Consider the following 16,904-nt stretch of genomic DNA (forward strand, 5'->3'; position numbering starts at 1 on the left):
CCAGCTCTGGAATCTGTGTTGGCGTTCCGTAACCAGCTCTGGAATCTGTGTTGGCGTTCCGTAACCAGCTCTGGAATCTGTGTTGGCGTTCCGTAACCAGCTCTGGAATCTGTGTTGGCGTTCCGTAACCAGCTCTGGAATCTGTGTTGGCGTTCCGTAACCAGCTCTGGAATCTGTGTTGGCGTTCCGTAACCAGCTCTGGAATCTGTGTTGGCGTTCCGTAACCAGCTCTGGAATCTGTGTTGGCGTTCCGTAACCAGCTCTGGAATCTGTGTTGGCGTTCCGTAACCAGCTCTGGAATCTGTGTTGGCGTTCCGTAACCAGCTCTGGAATCTGTGTTGGCGTTCCGTAACCAGCTCTGGAATCTGTGTTGGCGTTCCGTAACCAGCTCTGGAATCTGTGTTGGCGTTCCGTAACCAGCTCTGGAATCTGTGTTGACGTTCCATAACCAGCTCTGGAATCTGTGTTGACGTTCCGTAACCAGCTATGGAATCTGTGTTGGCGTTCCGTAACCAGCTCTGGAATCTGTGTTGGCGTTCCATAACCAGCTCTGGAATCTGTGTTGGCGTTCCGTAACCAGCTCTGGAATCTGTGTTGGCGTTCCATAACCAGCTCTGGAATCTGTGTTGGCGTTCCATAACCAGCTCTGGAATCTGTGTTGGTTTGAGGGTTCTGTGCATGTCTGTATGTATGCACGGCCGCATCCATTGTTTGAGAGCGTTCAGGGAGAAGAAGCAAATGCAGTATAGAGATAGAGGGGGAGAGAGACGGAGAGGGGGAGAGAGACGGAGAGGGGGAGAGAGACGGAGAGAGACTGAGAGGGGGAGAGAGACGGAGGAAGAGGTGGTGTGCTCCTCTGCTCTTCCAGCTGTGGTCTGGTCACATGACCAGTGAAATGCCCAGTCAGTCCTGTCAGATGATGGTTACGTAAGGCTGTGTGGTCTGTGTGTGTGGGACTGGAGAGAGTGAAGTGTGGAGCAAGGGGAAACAGATTACTTTCCATTAGATCCGCCAGTACGGTCATTTGTCGGTTCGTTGCCATGCCTCTTTCTCTCCCTTTCCCACTCCACCTCTCCCTCTCCCTTTCCCACTCCACCTCTCCCTCTCCCTTTCCCACTCCACCTCTCCCTCTCCCTTTCCCACTCCACCTCTCCCTCTCTCTTTCCCACTCCACCTCTCCCTCTCTCTTTCCCACTCTACCTCTCCCTCTCTCTTTCCCACTCCACCTCTCCCTCTCTCTTTCCCACTCTACCTCTCCCTCTCTCTTTCCCACTCTACCTCTCCCTCTCTCTTTCCCACTCCACCTCTCCCTCTCTCTTTCCCACTCCACCTCTCCCTCTCTCTTTCCCACTCCACCTCTCCCTTTCCCACTCCACCTCTCCCTCTCCCTTTCCCACTCCACATCTCCCTCTCTCTTTCCCACTCCACCTCTCCCTCTCTCTTTCCCACTCTCCCTCTCTCTTTCCCACTCTACCTCTCCCTCTCTCTTTCCCACTCTACCTCTCCCTTTCCCACTCTACCTCTCCCTTTCCCACTCCACCTCTCCCTCTCTCTTTCCCACTCCACCTCTCCCTTTCCCACTCCACCTCTCCCTCTCTCTTTCCCACTCCACCTCTCCCTCTCTCTTTCCCACTCCACCTCTCCCTCTCTCTTTCCCACTCCACCTCCTCCCTCTCCCACTCCACCTCCCCCCTCTCCCACTCCACCTCCCCCCTCTCCCACTCCACCTCCCCCTCCTCTCTCTTTCCCACTCCACCTCTCCCTCTCTCTTTCCCACTCCACCTCCCCCCTCTTCCGCAGTTGTCCTGCTTTTCCCAGCGATACGCTCTTACCCCGATTTGGCAATGCTCATCTGGGCTCTGCTTGGTCCAGTTGGAGGAAGAACCCATTCCTCTGTGATGACCTCTGTCTACAGAGAGGGACAGAGACAGGCCCGTTCCTCTGTGATGACCTCTGTCTACAGAGAGGGACAGAGACAGGCCCGTTCCTCTGTGATGACGTCTGTCTACAGAGAGGGACAGAGACAGGCCCGTTCCTCTGTGATGACCTCTGTCTACAGAGAGGGACAGAGACAGGCCCGTTCCTCTGTGATGACCTCTGTCTACAGAGAGGGACAGAGACAGGCCCGTTCCTCTGTGATGACGTCTGTCTACAGAGAGGGACAGAGACAGGCCCGTTCCTCTGTGGTGACCTCTGTCTACAGAGAGGGACAGAGACAGGCCCGTTCCTCTGTGATGACCTCTGTCTACAGAGAGGGACAGAGACAGGCCCGTTCCTCTGTGGTGACCTCTGTCTACAGAGAGGGACAGAGACAGGCCCGTTCCTCTGTGATGAACTCTGTCTACAGAGAGGGACAGAGACAGGCCCGTTCCTCTGTGATGACCTCTGTCTACAGAGAGGGACAGAGACAGGCCCGTTCCTCTGTGATGACGTCTGTCTACAGAGAGGGACAGAGACAGGCCCGTTCCTCTGTGGTGACCTCTGTCTACAGAGAGGGACAGAGACAGGCCCGTTCCTCTGTGATGACCTCTGTCTACAGAGAGGGACAGAGACAGGCCCGTTCCTCTGTGGTGACCTCTGTCTACAGAGAGGGACAGAGACAGGCCCGTTCCTCTGTGATGACGTCTGTCTACAGAGAGGGACAGAGACAGGCCCGTTCCTCTGTGATGACCTCTGTCTACAGAGAGGGACAGAGACAGGCCCGTTCCTCTGTGATGACCTCTGTCTACAGAGAGGGACAGAGACAGGCCCGTTCCTCTGTGATGACGTCTGTCTACAGAGAGGGACAGAGACAGGCCCGTTCCTCTGTGATGACCTCTGTCTACAGAGAGGGACAGAGACAGGCCCGTTCCTCTGTGATGACGTCTGTCTACAGAGAGGGACAGAGACAGGCCCGTTCCTCTGTGATGACGTCTGTCTACAGAGAGGGACAGAGACAGGCCCGTTCCTCTGTGATGACCTCTGTCTACAGAGAGGGACAGAGACAGGCCCGTTCCTCTGTGATGACTTCTGTCTACAGAGAGGGACAGAGACAGGCCCGTTCCTCTGTGATGACCTCTGTCTACAGAGAGGGACAGAGACAGGCCCGTTCCTCTGTGATGACGTCTGTCTACAGAGAGGGACAGAGACAGGCCCGTTCCTCTGTGATGACCTCTGTCTACAGAGAGGGACAGAGACAGGCCCGTTCCTCTGTGGTGACCTCTGTCTACAGAGAGGGACAGAGACAGGCCCGTTCCTCTGTGATGACCTCTGTCTACAGAGAGGGACAGAGACAGGCCCGTTCCTCTGTGATGACCTCTGTCTACAGAGAGGGACAGAGACAGGCCCGTTCCTCTGTGATGACCTCTGTCTACAGAGAGGGACAGAGACAGGCCCGTTCCTCTGTGATGACCTCTGTCTACAGAGAGGGACAGAGACAGGCCCGTTCCTCTGTGATGACCTCTGTCTACAGAGAGGGACAGAGACAGGCCCGTTCCTCTGTGGTGACCTCTGTCTACAGAGAGGGACAGAGACAGGCCCGTTCCTCTGTGGTGACCTCTGTCTACAGAGAGGGACAGAGACAGGCCCGTTCCTCTGTGGTGACCTCTGTCTACAGAGAGGGACAGAGACAGGCCCGTTCCTCTGTGATGACCTCTGTCTACAGAGAGGGACAGAGACAGGCCCGTTCCTCTGTGATGACCTCTGTCTACAGAGAGGGACAGAGACAGGCCCGTTCCTCTGTGGTGACCTCTGTCTACAGAGAGGGACAGAGACAGGCCCGTTCCTCTGTGGTGACCTCTGTCTACAGAGAGGGACAGAGACAGGCCCGTTCCTCTGTGGTGACCTCTGTCTACAGAGAGGGACAGAGACAGGCCCGTTCCTCTGTGATGACCTCTGTCTACAGAGAGGGACAGAGACAGGCCCGTTCCTCTGTGATGACGTCTGTCTACAGAGAGGGACAGAGACAGGCCCGTTCCTCTGTGATGACGTCTGTCTACAGAGAGGGGCAGAGACATGCCCGTTCCTCTGTGGTGACCTCTGTCTACAGAGAGGGACAGAGACAGGCCCGTTCCTCTGTGATGACCTCTGTCTACAGAGAGGGACAGAGACAGGCCCGTTCCTCTGTGATGACCTCTGTCTACAGAGAGGGACAGAGACAGGCCCGTTCCTCTGTGATGACCTCTGTCTACAGAGAGGGACAGAGACAGGCCCGTTCCTCTGTGATGACCTCTGTCTACAGAGAGGGACAGAGACAGGCCCGTTCCTCTGTGATGACCTCTGTCTACAGAGAGGGACAGAGACAGGCCCGTTCCTCTGTGATGAACTCTGTCTACAGAGAGGGACAGAGACAGGCTCGTTCCTCTGTGATGACCTCTGTCTACAGAGAGGGACAGAGACAGGCCCGTTCCTCTGTGATGACGTCTGTCTACAGAGAGGGACAGAGACAGGCCCGTTCCTCTGTGATGACCTCTGTCTACAGAGAGGGACAGAGACAGGCCCGTTCCTCTGTGATGACCTCTGTCTACAGAGAGGGACAGAGACAGGCCCGTTCCTCTGTGATGACCTCTGTCTACAGAGAGGGACAGAGACAGGCCCGTTCCTCTGTGATGACCTCTGTCTACAGAGAGGGACAGAGACAGGCCCGTTCCTCTGTGATGAACTCTGTCTACAGAGAGGGACAGAGACAGGCTCGTTCCTCTGTGATGACCTCTGTCTACAGAGAGGGACAGAGACAGGCCCGTTCCTCTGTGATGACCTCTGTCTACAGAGAGGGACAGAGACAGGCCCGTTCCTCTGTGGTGACCTCTGTCTACAGAGAGGGACAGAGACAGGCCCGTTCCTCTGTGATGACCTCTGTCTACAGAGAGGGACAGAGACAGGCCCGTTCCTCTGTGATGACCTCTGTCTACAGAGAGGGACAGAGACAGGCCCGTTCCTCTGTGGTGACCTCTGTCTACAGAGAGGGACAGAGACAGGCCCGTTCCTCTGTGATGACCTCTGTCTACAGAGAGGGACAGAGACAGGCCCGTTCCTCTGTGATGACCTCTGTCTACAGAGAGGGACAGAGACATGCCCGTTCCTCTGTGATGACGTCTGTCTACAGAGAGGGACAGAGACAGGCCCGTTCCTCTGTGATGACCTCTGTCTACAGAGAGGGACAGAGACAGGCCCGTTCCTCTGTGATGACCTCTGTCTACAGAGAGGGACAGAGACAGGCCCGTTCCTCTGTGATGACCTCTGTCTACAGAGAGGGACAGAGACAGGCCCGTTCCTCTGTGATGACCTCTGTCTACAGAGAGGGACAGAGACCGGCCCGTTCCTCTGTGATGACCTCTGTCTACAGAGAGGGACAGAGACAGGCCCGTTCCTCTGTGATGACCTCTGTCTACAGAGAGGGACAGAGACAGGCCCGTTCCTCTGTGATGACCTCTGTCTACAGAGAGGGACAGAGACAGGCCCGTTCCTCTGTGATGACCTCTGTCTACAGAGAGGGACAGAGACAGGCCCGTTCCTCTGTGATGACCTCTGTCTACAGAGAGGGACAGAGACAGGCCCGTTCCTCTGTGATGACCTCTGTCTACAGAGAGGGACAGAGACAGGCCCGTTCCTCTGTGATGAACTCTGTCTACAGAGAGGGACAGAGACAGGCCCGTTCCTCTGTGATGACCTCTGTCTACAGAGAGGGACAGAGACAGGCCCGTTCCTCTGTGATGACCTCTGTCTACAGAGAGGGACAGAGACAGGCCCGTTCCTCTGTGGTGACCTCTGTCTACAGAGAGGGACAGAGACAGGCCCGTTCCTCTGTGATGACGTCTGTCTACAGAGAGGGACAGAGACAGGCCCGTTCCTCTGTGATGACCTCTGTCTACAGAGAGGGACAGAGACAGGCCCGTTCCTCTGTGGTGACCTCTGTCTACAGAGAGGGACAGAGACAGGCCCGTTCCTCTGTGATGACGTCTGTCTACAGAGAGGGGCAGAGACATGCCCGTTCCTCTGTGATGACGTCTGTCTACAGAGAGGGACAGAGACAGGCCCGTTCCTCTGTGATGACGTCTGTCTACAGAGAGGGACAGAGACAGGCCCGTTCCTCTGTGGTGACCTCTGTCTACAGAGAGGGACAGAGACAGGCCCGTTCCTCTGTGATGACCTCTGTCTACAGAGAGGGACAGAGACAGGCCCGTTCCTCTGTGATGACCTCTGTCTACAGAGAGGGACAGAGACAGACCCGTTCCTCTGTGGTGACCTCTGTCTACAGAGAGGGACAGAGACAGGCCCGTTCCTCTGTGGTGACCTCTGTCTACAGAGAGGGACAGAGACAGGCCCGTTCCTCTGTGATGACCTCTGTCTACAGAGAGGGACAGAGACAGGCCCGTTCCTCTGTGATGAACTCTGTCTACAGAGAGGGACAGAGACAGGCCCGTTCCTCTGTGGTGACCTCTGTCTACAGAGAGGGGCAGAGACAGGCCCGTTCCTCTGTGGTGACCTCTGTCTACAGAGAGGGACAGAGACAGCTAGGTTCACTGTTAGCAGTACAGTGGACAGTTTCATAACATTAGTCTATCAGCAAATACTAGTCTCAAGGTTATCATGGTGTGTTGCTTAGGTAGATGTGTGTGAATGTGGTGTAAATGTGTGTAACGTACCTGAAGGCCTTAGAAGTTTGGGTGGGTTTATTTTTTAAATATTTTTTTATATATATATATATATTTTTAAATATTTTTAATTTTTGGGGGGTGGGTTTATTTGTGTGTGTGTGTGTGCTTGCTTGCATAGTATTTGTGTGTGTGCGTGCGCTTGCATACTATTTGTGCAGGTGAGAGTTGAGCATGTTTTGGTGTTCCCCTTTTTTCACCCCTTTCTCTCCTCCCCTCCCCAGGTTGGAGGAGGTGCCTCCAGTGATGACCCTGCTGCCAGACAACATCCTGCAGGTGTTGCGGCACCAGCTGCTCCAGTGTGTCCAGAAGGCCTCGGACGGCCTGGAGCAGGAGCAGCAGAACCTGGCCCTCCTGCTGGTCAAGTTCCTCATCGTCATCTGCAGGTTGGTCTGTGGTGTGTCTGTTGGACCAGAACCAGTAGTCTGGCCCCTCCACCTACCCAGGCCTGGTTGTACCGGTCCAGTAGTCTGGCCCCTCCACCTACCCAGGCCTGGTTGTACCGGTCCAGTAGTCTGGCCCCTCCACCTACCCAGGCCTGATTGTACCGGTCCAGTAGTCTGGCCCCTCCACCTACCCAGGCCTGATTGTACCGGTCCAGTAGTCTGGCCCCTCCACCTACCCAGGCCTGATTGTACCGGTCCAGTAGTCTGGCCCCTCCACCTACCCAGGCCTGATTGTACCGGTCCAGTAGTCTGGCCCCTCCACCTACCCAGGCCTGATTGTACCGGTCCAGTAGTCTGGCCCCTCCACCTACCCAGGCCTGATTGTACCGGTCCAGTAGTCTGGCCCCTCCACCTACCCAGGCCTGATTGTACCGGTCCAGTAGTCTGGCCCCTCCACCTACCCAGGCCTGGTTGTACCGGTCCAGTAGTCTGGCCCCTCCACCTACCCAGGCCTGATTGTACCGGTCCAGTAGTCTGGCCCCTCCACCTACCCAGGCCTGATTGTACCGGTCCAGTAGTATTGCCCCTCCACCTACCCAGGCCTGGTTGTACCGGTCCAGTAGTCTGGCCCCTCCACCTACCCAGGCCTGATTGTACCGGTCCAGTAGTCTGGCCCCTCCACCTACCCAGGCCTGATTGTACCGGTCCAGTAGTCTGGCCCCTCCACCTACCCAGGCCTGATTGTACCGGTCCAGTAGTCTGGCCCCTCCACCTACCCAGGCCTGATTGTACCGGTCCAGTAGTCTGGCCCCTCCACCTACCCAGGCCTGATTGTACCGGTCCAGTAGTCTGGCCCCTCCACCTACCCAGGCCTGATTGTACCGGTCCAGTAGTCTGGCCCCTCCACCTACCCAGGCCTGATTGTACCGGTCCAGTAGTCTGGCCCATCCACCTACCCAGGCCTGGTTGTACCGGTCCAGTAGTCTAGCCCTTCCTCCTACCCAGGCCTGGTTGTACCGGTCCAGTAGTCTGGCCCCTCCCCCTACCTAGGACTGGTTGTACCGGTCCAGTAGTCTGGCCCCTCCACCTACCTAGGCTTGGTTGTACCGGTCCAGTAGTCTGGCCCATCCACCTACCCAGGCCTGGTTGTACCGGTCCAGTAGTCTGGCCCTTCCACCTACCTAGGCCTGGTTGTACCGGTCCAGTAGTCTGGCCCCTCCACCTACCCAGGCCTGGTTGTACCGGTCCAGTAGTCTGGCCCTTCCACCTACCCAGGCCTGGTTGTACGGATCCAGTCTGTCCATATTATGGTGGTTGAGTGTGTGATTGGACCATGGAATGTGAATAATTTCTAGTTCTGTGGGTTGAACCTCTTCTAGGTAATGTCTATTGATAGGAACCCCTCTAGCCTAGGTTGACAGGTCTTAGTGCCCCTGGTTTTAAACGGTCTTCCAGCAGTAGGAGTAGGTAGGCGGTTCAGTAGGACACGCAACAAAGGTTTTTGCAAGGGAAAGTGAAAACAAGTGAAAGTGTCTCCCTGGCTGCTTCAGTCTGTAGTCTTCTATATGGTGCTGTCAAGAACATGACCCTGAGGGATATGCAACAAAACATGATCAATGAGTTAGCCAGCTATCTGACCTTCATATTCTGAAATTACTTGTCATTTTAGAAAGAACCTTGAAATGGGCTTTTGGTCTGATTGCCTCAACAACCAAAAACACATTTTATTTTAATGAACCAGAAAATCAATAGTTATTTCTAATTGTCAAATGTAGCTGGCTACTCATTGGTCCAGCTTTGTAGTGATGGATGATGAGCTACTATAAAAATATATATATAACAGACATGACTCTCTCTGTTGGAACCTGTCACTACTATAACAGACATGACTCTCTCTGTTGGAACCTGTCCCTACTATAACAGACATGACTCTCTCTGTTGGAACCTGTCCCTACTATAACAGGCATGACTCTCTCTGTTGGAACATGTCACTACTATAACAGACATGACTCTCTCTGCAGGAACCTGTCACTACTATAACAGACATGACTCTCTCTGTTGGAACCTGTCACTACTATAACAGACATGACTCTCTCTGCAGGAACCTGTCCCTACTATAACAGGCATGACTCTCTCTGTTGGAACCTGTCACTACTATAACAGACATGACTCTCTGTTGGAACCTGTCACTACTATAACAGACATGACTCTCTCTGTTGGAACCTGTCACTACTATAACAGGCATGACTCTCTCTGTGGGAACCTGTCACTACTATAACAGGCATGACTCTCTCTGTTGGAACCTGTCACTACTATAACAGACATGACTCTCTCTGTTTGAACCTGTCACTACTATAACAGGCATGACTCTCTCTGTTGGAACCTGTCACTACTATAACAGGCATGACTCTCTCTGTTGGAACCTGTCACTACTATAACAGACATGACTCTCTCTGTTGGAACCTGTCACTACTATAACAGACATGACTCTCTCTGTTGGAACCTGTCCCTACTATAACAGACATGACTCTCTCTGTTGGAACCTGTCACTACTATAACAGACATGACTCTCTCTGTTGGAACCTGTCCCTACTATAACAGACATGACTCTCTCTGTTGGAACCTGTCACTACTATAACAGACATGACTCTCTCTGTTGGAACCTGTCACTACTATAACAGACATGACTCTCTCTGTTGGAACCTGTCACTACTATAACAGACATGACTCTCTCTGTTGGAACCTGTCACTACTATAACAGGCATGACTCTCTGTTGGAACCTGTCCCTACTATAACAGGCATGACTCTCTCTGCAGGAACCTGTCACTACTATAACAGGCATGACTCTCTGTTGGAACCTGTCACTACTATAACAGGCATGACTCTCTGTTGGAACCTGTCACTACTATAACAGGCATGACTCTCTCTGTTGGAACCTGTCACTACTATAACAGGCATGACTCTCTGTTGGAACCTGTCACTACTATAACAGGCATGACTCTCTCTGTTGGAACCTGTCACTACTATAACAGGCATGACTCTCTGTTGGAACCTGTCACTACTATAACAGACATGACTCTCTCTGTTGGAACCTGTCACTACTATAACATACATGACTCTCTCTGTTGGAACCTGTCACTACTATAACATACATGACTCTCTCTGTTGGAACCTGTCACTACTATAACAGACATGACTCTCTCTGTTGGAACCTGTCACTACTATAACAGACATGACTCTCTCTGTTGGAACCTGTCACTACTATAACAGACATGACTCTCTCTGTTGGAACCTGTCACTACTATAACAGACATGACTCTCTCTGTTGGAACCTGTCACTACTATAACAGACATGACTCTCTCTGTTGGAACCTGTCACTACTATAACAGACATGACTCTCTCTGTTGGAACCTGTCACTACTATAACAGACATGACTCTCTCTGTTGGAACCTGTCACTACTATAACAGACATGACTCTCTCTGTTGGAACCTGTCACTACTATAACAGACAGGACTCTCTTTGTTGGAACCTGTCACTACTATAACAGACATGACTCTCTCTGTTGGAACCTGTCACTACTATAACAGACATGACTCTGTTGGAACCTGTCACTACTATAACAGGCATGACTCTCTCTGTTGGAACCTGTCACTACTATAACAGACATGACTCTCTCTGTTGGAACCTGTCACTACTATAACAGACATGACTCTCTGTTGGAACCTGTCACTACTATAACAGACATGACTCTCTCTGTTGGAACCTGTCACTACTATAACAGACATGACTCTCTGTTGGAACCTGTCACTACTATAACAGACATGACTCTCTGTTGGAACCTGTCACTACTATAACAGACATGACTCTCTCTGTTGGAACCTGTCACTACTATAACAGGCATGACTCTCTCTGTTGGAACCTGTCACTACTATAACAGACATGACTCTCTCTGTTGGAACCTGTCACTACTATAACAGGCATGACTCTCTCTGTTGGAACCTGTCACTACTATAACAGACATGACTCTCTCTGTTGGAACCTGTCACTACTATAACAGACATGACTCTCTCTGTTGGAACCTGTCACTACTATAACAGACATGACTCTCTCTGTTGGAACCTGTCACTACTATAACAGACATGACTCTCACTGTTGGAACCTGTCACTACTATAACAGGCATGACTCTCTCTGTTGGAACCTGTCACTACTATAACAGACATGACTCTCTCTGTTGGAACCTGTCACTACTATAACAGACATGACTCTCTCTGTTGGAACCTGTCACTACTATAACAGACATGACTCTCTCTGTTGGAACCTGTCACTACTATAACAGACATGACTCTCTCTGTTGGAACCTGTCCCTAATATAACAGACATGACTCTCTCTGTTGGAACCTGTCACTACTATAACAGACATGACTCTCTCTGCAGGAACCTGTCCCTAATATAACAGACATGACTCTCTCTGTTGGAACCTGTCACTACTATAACAGACATGACTCTCTCTGTTGGAACCTGTCACTACTATAACAGACATGACTCTCTCTGTTGGAACCTGTCACTACTATAACAGACATGACTCTCTCTGTTGGAACCTGTCACTACTATAACAGACATGACTCTCTCTGTTGGAACCTGTCACTACTATAACAGACATGACTCTCTCTGTTGGAACCTGTCACTACTATAACAGACATGACTCTCTCTGTTGGAACCTGTCACTACTATAACAGACATGACTCTCTCTGTTGGAACCTGTCACTACTATAACAGACATGACTCTCTCTGTTGGAACCTGTCACTACTATAACAGACATGACTCTCTCTGTTGGAACCTGTCACTACTATAACAGGCATGACTCTCTCTGTTGGAACCTGTCACTACTATAACAGACATGACTCTCTCTGTTGGAACCTGTCACTACTATAACAGACATGACTCTCTCTGTTGGAACCTGTCACTACTATAACAGACATGACTCTCTCTGTTGGAACCTGTCACTACTATAACAGACATGACTCTCTCTGTTGGAACCTGTCACTACTATAACAGACATGACTCTCTCTGTTGGAACCTGTCCCTACTATAACAGGCATGACTCTCTCTGTTGGAACCTGTCACTACTATAACAGGCATGACTCTCTCTGTTGGAACCTGTCACTACTATAACAGACATGACTCTCTCTGCAGAAACCTGTCACTACTATAACAGACATGACTCTCTCTGCAGGAACCTGTCACTACTATAACAGACATGACTCTCTGCAGGAACCTGTCACTACTATAACAGGCATGACTCTCTCTGCTGGAACCTGTCCCTACTATAACAGGCATGACTCTCTCTGCAGGAACCTGTCCCTACTATAACAGACATGACTCTCTCTGTTGGAACCTGTCACTACTATAACAGACATGACTCTCTCTGTTGGAACCTGTCACTACTATAACAGGCATGACTCTCTCTGTTGGAACCTGTCACTACTATAACAGGCATGACTCTCTCTGTTGGAACCTGTCACTACTATAACAGACATGACTCTCTCTGTTGGAACCTGTCACTACTATAACAGACATGACTCTCTCTGTTGGAACCTGTCACTACTATAACAGACATGACTCTCTCTGTTGGAACCTGTCACTACTATAACAGACATGACTCTCTCTGTTGGAACCTGTCCCTACTATAACAGACATGACTCTCTCTGTTGGAACCTGTCACTACTATAACAGACATGACTCTCTCTGTTGGAACCTGTCCCTACTATAACAGACATGACTCTCTCTGTTGGAACCTGTCACTACTATAACAGACATGACTCTCTCTGCTGGAACCTGTCACTACTATAACAGACATGACTCTCTCTGCAGAAACCTGTCACTACTATAACAGACATGACTCTCTCTGTTGGAACCTGTCACTACTATAACAGACATGACTCTCTCTGTTGGAACCTGTCCCTACTATAACAGGCATGACTCTCTCTGTTGGAACCTGTCCCTACTATAACAGACATGACTCTCTCTGCAGAAACCTGTCACTACTATAACAGACATGACTCTCTCTGCAGGAACCTGTCACTACTATAACAGACATGACTCTCTCTGCAGAAACCTGTCACTACTATAACAGACATGACTCTCTCTGCAGGAACCTGTCACTACTATAACAGACATGACTCTCTCTGCAGAAACCTGTCCCTACTATAACAGGCATGACTTTCTCTGCAGGAACCTGTCCCTACTATAACAGACATGACTCTCTCTGCAGGAACCTGTCACTACTATAACAGACATGACTCTCTCTGCAGGAACCTGTCCCTACTATAACAGACATGACTCTCTCTGCAGGAACTTGTCACTACTATAACAGGCATGACTCTCTCTGTTGGAACCTGTCACTACTATAACAGACATGACTCTCTCTGCAGAAACCTGTCACTACTATAACAGACATGACTCTCTCTGTTGGAACCTGTCACTACTATAACAGACATGACTCTCTCTGTTGGAACCTGTCCCTACTATAACAGGCATGACTCTCTCTGTTGGAACCTGTCCCTACTATAACAGACATGACTCTCTCTGCAGAAACCTGTCACTACTATAACAGACATGACTCTCTCTGCAGGAACCTGTCACTACTATAACAGACATGACTCTCTCTGCAGAAACCTGTCACTACTATAACAGACATGACTCTCTCTGCAGGAACCTGTCACTACTATAACAGACATGACTCTCTCTGCAGAAACCTGTCCCTACTATAACAGGCATGACTCTCTCTGCAGGAACCTGTCCCTACTATAACAGACATGACTCTCTCTGCAGGAACCTGTCCCTACTATAACAGACATGACTCTCTCTGCAGGAACCTGTCACTACTATAACAGACATGACTCTCTCTGCAGGAACCTGTCACTACTATAACAGACATGACTCTCTCTGCAGGAACTTGTCACTACTATAACAGGCATGACTCTCTTTCTCTCTCTCTGTGTCTGTGTGTTGGAACCTGTCACTACTATAACAGGCTATGACTTTCTCTCTGCAGGAACCTGTCCAATGTGGAGGAGATTGGCACCTGCTCCTACATCAACCATGTCATCACCATGACAACGCTCTACATCCAGCAGGTCTGATTCCTCTCCCCCCTTATCCGCCCTCCTCTCCCCCCTTATCCACCCTCCTCTCCCCCTTTATCCACCCTCCTCTCCCTCTTTATCCACCCTCCTCTCCCTCTTTATCCACCCTCCTCTCCCTCTTTATCCACCCTCCTCTCCCCCTTTATCCACCCTCCTTTCCCTCTTTATCCACCCTCCTCTCCCCCTTTATCCACCCTCCTCTCCCTCTTTATCGACCCTCCTCTCCCCCTATCATCGCCTACCTGACTCTGTTGCCTTTTGAAAACAAGTTTCAAAACCGACCTGCACAAAATAAAGTATTTTTACCCAATCACAATGAATAGTTATAGAGATGTGTGTGCATTCGTGCTAGACTGTTTCAAAACAGATTTGAACAAAATTATTTTTAGCTAGTCACAATGATTAAGTAGATACATTCCTGTGAGGTTACACATTCCTGTGTGTGTGTCTTCTAGCCTCACCATGCTCTCTCCTACAGCTGAAGAGTAAGACCAAGGAGAAGGAGATGGTGGACCAGACTCAGGCCGAGGAGTTTGTCCGCCACTCTCTGGCCTTCTGCGAGAGCCTGTACGACCCCTACCGGAACTGGAGACATCGCACCTCCGGGTACACTAAGTCGCTAACTCTAGCAGAGTTACTGTATTTATTAGCCTTTATTTAACCGGGGAAGTCACAATGAGATTGACATTTATTTGTTAAGAAAGCCCTGGAGTAGATAGTGAACAATGTTTCCTTCCCCAAACATCTCCTGATGTGACCCCAGCCATTCCACTTAGTCCATCTAGTTGATCTTTTCCACTACCTGATTGACCTTCACTTATCATACATCATGTGACCTTCTTAATTTATCATACATCATGTGACCTTCTTAATTTATCATACATCATGTGACCTTCTTAATTTATCATACATCATGTGACCTTCTTAATTTATCATACATCACGTGACCTTCTTAATTTATCATACATCATGTGACCTTCTTAATTTATCATACATCATGTGACCTTCTTAATTTATCATACATCACGTGACCTTCTTAATTTATCATACATCATGTGACCTTCTTAATTTATCATACATCATGTGACCTTCTTAATTTATCATACATCATGTGACCTTCTTAATTTATCATACATCATGTGACCTTCTTAATTTATCATAGATCATGTGACCGTCTTAATTTATCATACATCATGTGACCTTCTTAATTTATCATAGATCATGTGACCTTCTTAATTTATCATAGATCATGTGACCGTCTTAATTTATCATAGATCATGTGACCGTCTTAATTTATCATAGATCATGTGACCGTCTTAATTTATCATAGGTCATGTGACCGTCTTAACTTATCATAGGTCATGTGACCGTCTTAACTTATCATAGGTCATGTGACCGTCTTAACTTATCATAGGTCATGTGACCGTCTTAACGTATCATACATCATGTGACCGTCTTAACTTATCATACATCATGTGACCTTAATTTATCATAGATCATGTGACCGTCTTAACTTATCATGGATTGTGTGATTGACCTTCTCAGCTTATCATGGATCGTGTGATTGACCTTAACTTATCATAAATCGTGAGCTTGATCTTATCATAGATAAATAGATTGACCTCAACTTATCATAGATGGTGAGATGGACCATGTTAACTGTTGATAGATCATGTGATTGGTTGAGCCAGGTGTGTTAGTACAGGACTAGACCTAATAGTAGATGGAACTGTAGTAGATCCACAGTAAGTGGAGGACGGCTCATAATAATGTCTGGAATGGAACACGTGTTTGAGACCATTCCATGAACTCCATTCCAGCCATTATTATGAGCCGTTCTCCCATCAGCCTCCACTGATACACAATAAGTAGAAGGGTACTGGAGGAGCAGGGTCAAGCATGCATTAAGCACCGGGGCTCTGTTGGCTCCGGGGCTCTGTTGGCACCGGGGCTCTAGTGGGTACTGAAGCACTAGATACAACGCTCTTAGGATCTATCATCATTATGTACTTATTCCACCATGGTCAATTCTAGTGTTACACTTCTGAAAACACTACAATCGTAATGTGCTGTGGCTTGGATGTTGTTTTTTCACAGTACAGCTCGGCTTGGTTTAGCTAATTAGTATAAAAGTATTTTTTCCAAAGTGCCAAAACATTTCACAAATCAATCCAAGTAGTGTTGGTTCTAATCCTGTGCTAAACCCTCCCAGCAGTGTTCCTGCTCACAGACACACATACACAGAGTTTGGACAGGGGGTCTTTTTCTGACACCATGTGTTTTGCGTTTGCCTGTCGTCTCCAGGGACCAGCGGAGTACAGTGGAGAAGAGCAGACAGAAATACAAAGCAGCTCCTCTCACCTTGGAGTTTGTCCCCTTCTTCTACCGTGAGTTTGATTTCCTTTTCAAAACGTTTTCTCCTCAACCCAGTTATCCTCTCTGGCGGGGTCATTCAGTGGGGGAAATTCAGTGTGGTCATTGACAGTAGTGAATGAGAAAGCCATGTTCTACTCAATTAAAAGCAGCAACTCTCTAGAGAAAACAGATCACACTTTCCTGTTTTCCTCTCCCAGCTTAGGAACAGCCTCCCCTCAGAGCTCCACTCGCTTTCCTCTCCCAGCTTAGGAACAGCCTCCCCTCAGAGCTCCACTCTCTTTCCTCTCCCAGCTTAGGAACAGCCTCCCCTCAGAGCTCCACTCTCTTTCCTCTCCCAGCTTAGGAACAGCCTCCCCTCA

At 49.7% G+C, this 16,904-nt stretch overlaps 1 protein-coding gene across 2 annotated transcripts in view; it reads left to right on the forward strand.

The window, feature by feature from the left end:
• Nucleotides 1–16,904, forward strand: part of nbeal1 (neurobeachin-like 1) — a 76,916-nt gene that overhangs the window by 14,450 nt on the left and 45,562 nt on the right. For both annotated transcript variants that reach the window (XM_071330609.1, XM_071330610.1), the window contains exons 4-7: nucleotides 6,857–7,018; nucleotides 14,079–14,160; nucleotides 14,648–14,775; nucleotides 16,474–16,556. In XM_071330609.1, the coding sequence (XP_071186710.1) occupies nucleotides 6,857–7,018; nucleotides 14,079–14,160; nucleotides 14,648–14,775; nucleotides 16,474–16,556 (455 nt within the window). The remainder of the gene's footprint in view (nucleotides 1–6,856; nucleotides 7,019–14,078; nucleotides 14,161–14,647; nucleotides 14,776–16,473; nucleotides 16,557–16,904) is intronic.

The sequence above is a fragment of the Salvelinus alpinus genome, chromosome 10 (assembly GCF_045679555.1).
Source record: "Salvelinus alpinus chromosome 10, SLU_Salpinus.1, whole genome shotgun sequence".
Taxonomy (NCBI): Eukaryota; Metazoa; Chordata; class Actinopteri; order Salmoniformes; family Salmonidae; genus Salvelinus; species Salvelinus alpinus.